The sequence below is a fragment of the Patella vulgata genome, chromosome 3 (genome assembly GCF_932274485.2).
Source record: "Patella vulgata chromosome 3, xgPatVulg1.2, whole genome shotgun sequence".
Lineage (NCBI taxonomy): Eukaryota > Metazoa > Mollusca > Gastropoda > Patellidae > Patella > Patella vulgata.
Window position 1 is genome coordinate 70,766,100 of NC_065881.2, and position 9,388 is coordinate 70,775,487.

A 9,388-nucleotide genomic window follows, 5' to 3' on the forward strand; every position below is an offset into this window, starting at 1 on the left:
TTGACATTGTGATTCAATTTGATGGATGCAAAGCATTAATTGTGATATCACATAATGTCTATATCATTATCTCGTGCTTTGAGTGCCTATCCTGTCCCACATCTGACGATAAAGGATAAAGCACACGACTGAAAAACTTTTCTCACAAAAAATTATGTAGCTGCCCCCCCCCCCCCCGGATCCGCCCCTGGTCACGCCAGACAATCCCGATGAATGTTCTCGGTCAACACAGAGATCGAACGCGGGACCTCCAGGTTGGCGAGTCAACGTCTTACTCTAATAGTCGAACTACATTGAACCTCGTATCTCTTTTACATTCGTAAATCGACATTATTACCAGACTATATATCTAATTTGTCATAGATAAATCTGTGATCAATCAGTGCATGCCGTCGTATTCCTTCCACAGATGGTCAATATATTCTTGGAATGACATTAGTAATAGGAATATAAATAAAACACTATTTATGGATATACATGTATATAACAAGTACTATAGTTTATTACACTGCCATTTATTTGCGTTGATATTTATTTATGGATATACATGTATATAACAAGTACTATAGTTTATTACACTGCCATTTATTTGCGTTGATATAATGTTTGATAATGACTTTTCAGTGTAATAAACAATGAATAGTGTTTATTACAGGTGGTCGATATCTAACATATTTCAAGAAACCATAAAGTAGAAATAAACGACATTTAATAGAACTAATCCACATTCTTTCTGATGACTGTAACCATTTTGCTAAATGTAAAAGAAGGTATAGGCCCTAGTCAAATAAGCTAAACACTAACAGTGAGATTTCAGCCGATGGTTTCATGGTTTGTATCCTATAAATTTGAAGAAATTAGTGCAATTTGTTTGATTAAAATGTATATCTTGGGTCACAAAATTCATGTTTGGGATCTAGAAAAATGTCATAGAAAGTCGACCTATCACTCCAAGGACAACTATAATATAAAATACAAGAGTACAAATCTGATTGGACAAGAAAGAAAAAAACCCACTTCAAATATAACTAAATAGAGACCTTTTTACTTGCAGGTAAAATGCTACTAAATTGCCAACAGAAATGAAATGGGGTTTAGCACTGACTGGGCTAAGGAAGACGAGCATACGCCATGAATTGTGCTATAAGGGATATTTTTCTCGGGCACAGCTTACTCTCATTTCGAATTCCAACTGACGGGTTATTTTACGTGCGCGCAAATATGTAAACGGAACCTGTTGTTTTGATGGTTTTATTTCTACCATCAGAACGAATAGACACTGTTCCTTGCTGATCCCTGCTGACAAAGGGAAACCGCGCCGGTATATCCCGAGAAACCTTATCGGCCAACACAGGGATCGAACCCAAGTCCTCTTGGTTAGTGAACTGGAGTCTTAATCACTGAGTAACCGAGGCTATGTTTGCAAAAAAAACACAGTACAGCCTATCTGGTCAGGTGCTATTGCACTTTCGCACCTTACAAGTTTTCTATGACCACGGGAACTGGAAGAGCTGCAAAAGTGTGAAAGCGCCCCTAATTCCACCCTGTTCTATGGGAGAAAAATAACTACATAGACAGGGCTTACGCTCAAAACACTTCTGGTCTTAATTATATAACTTCTATATATTATAAAATGGTGTTGACTTATGATTTAAAATTCAGCAAATGTGATGAATGGCAATTTCAACTACATCGTGCATCGGTATAGCACACGCCACGAGCGTTTTTATATCGCAAAATTGGACTTATAAATTTGTGTCAGATGTGGCGAGAAATGATCCTTTTTGGCGAAAAGAGAAGATTTACTGTGAAATATAGAAGGTATTTTCATATTGCAGCTTGTTAAGGGTGGACAGGAACTGTCTAATTAAACATACATTACGCAAGAGCTAAATACAGCTTGAATTTAAACAGTCGTCCATTTAAAATTAAATCAATAAATGGCCTTCCAAGCTAACGTTTACCATTAGTCACTACCGGAAACTGGTGATGAAAGGCCTACCAAGAGAGGGTACTATAGCCATTGAGAATGTTACTTGATAATCAAGAATATGTGGGTGGGGTTATCGTCAATTCTCGTAGACGGTGCGGACACAGTACGTGTCTATTTCTAGTCCAAAGTTCCAACACCGTCCAGTATAAAATAATTTGACTGAAATTTTCAGTATTTTCTTTTTTTATCATCTATTTCTGAATTATTAAAGCGAAAATGGCCAACTCTTTATTAAACTCTTAACTAATGTATCTTTAATGTGCTTTCCCAGGATTCTACAAACATTGTAAAAGGTTCACAGAGAACATGGAATATATTTTATAAAAATCAGTTGTAGTCTCTAGAGAATGTTCACATTGTCACATATTGTCACATAGGACAATATAAAATACACTTATTATTCTGTTTCTATATGAAATTTGTAAATTGGGTCTTTTTGTTGGTTGGGGTGGTGTAGTTGATGACATTGAATGTTATATTTGGGTCCAGATATGTGCCACAAATCACCATTGACCACCTCCACAAACCAAATATCCTGCATCCTCCATTGACATAGGGTAACAGTAATAATGTGATTAACCTCCTACTGTTCTGCCCCATCCAGGCTAATGAAGATGGTATATATGCCATGCAGTGTGCTTTAAGGATAATTTTTCTCCAACAGCGGCACTACGACCTACTTTTTGTTAGTACAGGGGACCTGTTTTTCATCTCATCCAAAGAACTACACCACTGACAAAGGGGTAACCAAGGGCTGGAAAATCCTGAGGTGCTTATCCAGCCAACACCAAGATCGAATAGAGCCATCGTGGCTCTTAGACTCCATTATGTATAAAACAAAGATAGCAGATATTACTATATTTTAATACAGATATTACTATATTTTAATATAGATATTACTATATTTTAATATATAATAAACAATAACAAATATATAACAATATGTAGTAAATACTATAAACTAACAAGTACATAATACATAATTATCGAACACAAAATATATCATTCATATATATTTCCCTGGCAAGGTGGCCTACATGTACATTATATCCAAAACAATACAGTTTATTTAATTAAAGATGCATTATCTTTAAGTAAGAGCTAATTCTGCCTACAGCAGTTATTTTTTCTGGCTTCAAATGTTATATAAATTATTTTTTAAACATTTATTAACATGACAGCCCATAATCAACACTCTGGGTTCAGACTTTCAGTAGATCAGAACACTGTAGCCATTTAAGATAGTTAAGGATACAAAAAAGATAATCGTGACTTAATTTCGACTATCAAGTACGGTTGCTACGATAATAAAAAATCGACACTACATTTGCTTAAAATTTACAACACTCGCATAGAATAAAGTTGTTACCATCTACACTACATTTGCTTAAAACTTCAAACACACATAATTTCGCATAGAATAAAGTAATTTGATTGAAATATTCAATACATATATTTATTTTTCATTATTTATTTTTGAACTATTATAGTGAGAACGACCAACGCTTTATCTAAATCTTACATAATGCATCTTTAAAACATTGGTTTAACATATATATCAATATGATTAAAGGCTTTTTATCGACCACTGATTAGCCAAAGTGATTTGGATTCAATCAAATTTTCATCTTTAACGTCCATCTAATTCAAATTGATTACCCTAATCAATGAATTTATCGACACCGATTTCTGACATGATTACTACAAACCATCAAATCACCTCTAGATGTTTTTTTCAACTATGTATACAGATAGAAAGTTTCATGGTTCCTGATTCTAGACAGTGAGGTTAGATGTGAATTAATGGTAATCTAAACTGAAAGAAATCATATTACTATTTAGTAATAACAAAAAGACAGCTTACTGATTGATAAATGTACATGTACAGTATATTAACCTCTGGGCTCAGATTCAAAGATAATTTCACATCCTGGAGCTTAGGTGACAATCTTTAATACTGAAGATATACATCAGTATGGAGATGTGGCAGTCAAAATCATCGATCAAATAAAAAACAGAAGGAAAATATGTACATGAATGTAAATTCAATGCAGGTATAGTTAAAAGGTGTCTCTGGTTGGTCAGCATTAACCAAGTATCTATTTTTACATGTATATATTGTCTTGCTATATTTTATCATTGCTTGATAATGACTAGAGAAGCCTAGTCGAAACGTCGCTCAGTAATAAGCAGTAATTGTATTCCATAGAATTGTGATCTGTATATTCACGTTCAATTACTAAATGCCATTGAAACAATCTGAAGATAAACTGTAATTTTAATCATGCCAGTCACGGCAGTGGTGATGACATATTTTACTGGTTATAAATAACACTTAAACGTGTCGTCTAAACAATGTGTAGAAAAATGAATTAAATGAGTATTCCGGCCGATGAAGATCAATTCACCCTGGATATAAATTTATATATTTCATAAATTTTGTCCAATAATTTAAATCTAAATATCTTCAGAACCTTAATATAAAAAGTTAATTAAAATTCTATCACTTATCACAGAAATTATACTACATTTCTAAATATTTACATTTCTATTAAAGAAAAAACTGTAATGACAATTTGTTCAGTACCGATGCTACATTTGCATTGTATGCTAAAATATCAAATTTCTCATGGCTTAATCCATGTTAATGTGTACTTGGATTGATCATTTGATCAGGCTAGACAATCTCGCAGCTTGGATTCAATCGTGATTTAAAACAGAATGTTCTGCTTGCACTAAAACCATGCAATGGGATTTTACATATATATTCTTGAATAATAAAAACTGGTTCCAGCCAATAAAACACATGTACATTCATATATATTTAATCCCCTTTGTGTCACTTGAACACAAACTCTTAAAGGTGAAGATGTCCTTTGAGGGATATGGAATACCTTACAAACTACATTATTGTGAAAGTTGAATCCTTAGTGATGTATAAAGTCTTTTGATTGGCCTCTTTTCAATCAAATTAAATCCAAGACTGGAGATTATCAAATGTTAAATATTCAATTTCAGTACATTTTAGCATATGGATTCACAAATGGGTTTGGCAAATCTAAAATATTAGCCGCAAGATACACACAACTAACTTAAACACATTATACCTTCTAAATTTGCAAACACAGCAACAAATGTAATCAGCAGCCCCAGCTCAAGTATATATTTTGTTTTTTAACCTATTAATATTCAAAATGTTACACAAATGTGCCCTCTTGGTGGTTTAAGGTAGGTAATGTTAATATATTTGATCTTTAGCCACATATCTCCATAGACTTCATCATTGGAGCAACATGTGGCAACATCTTGCCCAAAATCATGTGACATGTTGCCCATGGAACTCTTGAGATGTAACATGTAAGTGTCTGTCATCCATTTTAACATAACCAACCTCTTAACTCTTATTCTTCTGTGTCAAAATATGAATATTAACCAACCCTAACCTGGTAGCAATGTAAATCCAAACCCTTTTCTTCAATTCTTCACCAAAAACTTAACAAAAATTGCCATGCAAAGGAGGGGTGGGCAGAACATAAATTGGAGAAACTGCTTCACAGCCAGTGAGGTGAATATTTTGGGTGGTCTAGTTCCTAAATTCTAGTGTTGTAATTATGGAGTTATCTCCCTTACATATCACATTCATCACCTCTTCATATTAGCAATAGTTCTCTTTCTCAAGTTTTTACTCGGTCATTCAAACACTTCAATATAAGATTTCTATGGTTGTCTTGCATGTGACGAATAAGCGTTGTCTCCTTGGCATAGCTCCTTTTACAATGACCGCAAACTAGTCCAGCCGATTCATCATGAACACGACGTTTATGACGATTTAAATCACCTGAAAAATTAGAAATACATTTTATATTATGGTAGCTGGCTATGAATTATAGCATAATTTGTTTTTGCATAGTCTCCAAAAACAATGAAAGTAAACGACTACAATCATTTACCAATATTTATAGTCTTTTATTGACATATGTGACCAGGTCAGACAAATTTTACGTCCTCAAATAAAGCTATTGTTGAGATTGTGTGTTCTGTGTCGATATGAAACCGAAATTAGAAAACAAATTTTAAAACAAGAAATTTAATTGTCCCATCAAAATCAGATTAACCCAATTCAACACATTATTTTTCCATAAATCAAAGACGTTTACCTTCTTTAATGGCTACCCACCTGATTGGAAGAATTTTTTATCACAAGTATCACAGGCATGAGTTCTTTCTCTTGTGTGAAATCTGATATGAACTTTCAAATCTGACTGTCGAATATAACCTGAAATTAGACATTGTCATAATGAACAACAAATTGTTTTAGTGGCATATAGTAACTAAGTAGATAAATAAACTATAACACATAAAATGTACTTATGGAAAACAGCTACTGATTTATTTGGGCGACCTTTCGAAGAGTATTCTCTCAACGTTATCAAGCTAATTATATAGTCATGGAATTATAAACAGAGGATTCATTTCCGCTAAAGGCTCAAGCTTCATATATGACAATCACATTACTTGAAGATCAGTGTTCTTACCTTTATCACAAACTTCGCAGCGAAATGGTTCTTTTTTCATATGTATCAACATGTGACGTTTTAAATCACATTTCTGTAAAAATTTACGATCACACTGACTACAAGCGAAACGACAATCTTCTCCCTGCAATAACATTCAAAATACTTCAATAATCTGAATCATAAAAAAATACTAAATACAACTACAAGGTATTTGTTTGAAATATTAACCATCCAGCAGAGCTCACATTTTTTACGTGAAATGAAATGGTGTTTAATGTTCTACTTTTATGCACCAAGCCGGTTAATTATGACAGCACAACAGAGTTTTTGCCTATTCCTTGTCGAAATCCCATTGCCAAGGCTCCTTTTACATGCATACCAACATGTACATGAACACACACATACAAGACTTCTGGATTTTATTTGAGCCATCCAAATGTTTAGATGCTGTTCTTTGCCAGACTCTCTTTCCTAGTGGAAAATCTCAAGGACCTTTTTCGACAAACATCAGGATCAACCCTTGGACCTGCTGGTTAGTAATCCAGCCCTTTATCCACTTAGCCACCTTGAAAAATGACAGAATGAGAGCATATGGAATGGACCCTATAATTAAGGCTCATGGTATGAGATAGAAAAAAAATGGGTTGAGGAAATGTCTGTAACCTACCTCAGTTGCAATGGTATGTATCTTTCTGTGCCTATGGTAATTACCAGTTTTAGAAAATGTAGCACTGCATAAATCACACTTTAAATTAACAGATTTCTTAATTTTTCTCTCAGAATTATTATATCTTGTTCTCTTTTTTTTGGTTACATTTTGTATCTCTGGTTCTGACACTTCTTTAGAATTGATTTGCTCCTCTGAAATATTTTCAGATTCAGATTTTGAAGTGCTTTGTTTATCAGATATTTCCAAACTTTCATTTTGAATGTTTGATTGGCGTGTTAACATCTTATTAACTTTGATGCTTGCTTCACTGACAACTTCATCTGTTTTGTCAGCTGTGATCACATTACCGTCTACTTCATCACATATATTGTCACAGTTTAAAATATCGGTACAGTCATCATCTGATTCCATTTCAGTATCCTTAATATCTGATACATCAATTACACTAGTTTTAATCAACATTGGTTTTTTAGCAGGAGAGACACCGTTGTCTTCGTGGATATATTCACTGTTTTTTTCTACTATTAAATTGGTTTCATGATTTTCCATTTTATTATCGGATTCAGATTCAGCGTCTGTTATAGTCAAATGTTCAGATTCGAGTGGCAGAATACATACTTCAGAAATGTCAGGTAATTTTGTACAGTTTTCTGTCAATTTTGATGTTGAAATCAACCCTGAAGGGGATGCATCTTGGGAAATAAATGTATTGCTTTGATCAAACGAAGCGGTAAAGACACTTGTTTTTGTACTTTGAGGTTTTGTTGTCAGAAAAGATAGAATGGATTTGATAGGTCCTGGACACATATCAATAATAGAGGCAGAAGTGTTATCGTGATGTTTATTATTACTTGCCAAGTCCACACTATTATTATTGCTATTTGATGGAAAAAGATTAACTAAGCCACTAGATAATGCACATGGATTCAGAACTAAAATTCCTGGAGTTGTCAAAGATAAAGAAGTAGGTGGAATAATCATATTGTTTATAACTGGTACTTGCGATTCTGAAGTGTTCATATTTTTATTCAAAACAGCTGTCACAAAATTAGCTGCACCTATACTTCCTAAAATAACTGGCGGATGGGTGATCCCAACAGATGTTGAAGGAACAACCTTTGATAAATCTGGTTTAGACAAAGTATCAATTGTTAATGCTTCATCTAAATTCACAAAAGTATCTGATTCAGTTGAATTTACATTGCTGCTAAATGAATAGGCATTTTTTCCTCCACTTTCAGAATCAAAACACGACACCCCACAGTCTGATAAAGAATTTTCAAATGATGTGGTGATTGATAAATCTAAAGGAGAAGGAGACTGAAGTTGTAGACAAGCTGTATCAGGGCTTCTGTCTATATCCCGATCAGGATTAAAAGTTGCATTTAACATAGAATCGGTCTCAAATTTTGACATCTCTGTACAAGAGAAGTCTAAACTAATGTCTGTGCTCAGTGTGTCTGTTTTATCATCTGATAATGTTGGTGTCATCATTCTGGTTAAATCAGGACTTGATGTCCCTAAGTTTAAAGATGAGTTGTCACGGTTTGATGTGTTATTTTCTTCATTTTGCAAAACTTTTCTTCTGTCCATTTCTCCAGCTGAAAAACAGAATGCTGTAGATAAGAAAATAAACTATGTGAATGTCTATTATTATTAAAACATCTACATTTACAAGATATTTAATTTTTTTTCATTTGGAAGTTGGACTGGAGTTAGATTTCATTTATTTATTTCATCTGGCACAGGTCATATTGAATGTCACAAAATATGACACACAAACAAAGTTAAAGAAATAAATGAACATGTTCTCCGTTTTCAACACACACCTTGTCATCTCGATCATTGTACTAAAATAATGACAATGTTACCTGTTCCCCAGCAATTACATTCATGCAACAGGAACTAGAAATCGTGTTAAATAATGATGTTTTATATGATTTACTTGTGTTGTTATTAAGAAAGATTTGATAAAATTTATGCACCCTATCCTATAAACAGAAGATAACTCTGTTCCTCAGCATAGACTTGGTCATACAAGTCCCAAAATGCGTCTGCTCTTTTTCAGATTCGTCTCTCAGTCTGTCAAACCTGTTTTGCCTGATTTTCCCGGTCATTATAATAATAATATCTGTTTTGGGGAGTTGGAATGTGTTACGTTAAAACTGTTTCAAAATAGTTCTAACGGGTTGTTTAGCACGCGATTTG

The 9,388-nt window shown here is 33.6% G+C and overlaps 1 protein-coding gene across 2 annotated transcripts; it reads right to left on the reverse strand.

Annotated features, from left to right (window-relative positions):
- Positions 1–2,898: 2,898 nt before the first annotated feature.
- On the reverse strand, positions 2,899–9,174 carry LOC126815782 (zinc finger protein 37). 2 transcript variants are annotated; one of them, XM_050541718.2, is made up of 6 exons: positions 9,052–9,174; positions 7,178–8,781; positions 6,529–6,652; positions 6,171–6,269; positions 5,640–5,831; positions 2,904–3,809 (listed from the first exon to the last, which is right to left on the reverse strand). In XM_050541718.2, exons 2-5 carry the CDS (start codon positions 8,771–8,773, stop codon positions 5,668–5,670), a joined length of 1,983 nt encoding a protein of 660 aa, XP_050397675.1. In that variant the 5' UTR covers positions 8,774–8,781; positions 9,052–9,174; the 3' UTR covers positions 2,904–3,809; positions 5,640–5,667. The 2 variants fall into 2 exon arrangements, with proteins under 2 accessions (XP_050397674.1, XP_050397675.1); XM_050541717.2 differs by having other exon boundaries at positions 2,899–5,831.
- Between the last annotated feature and the right edge of the window lie 214 nt (positions 9,175–9,388).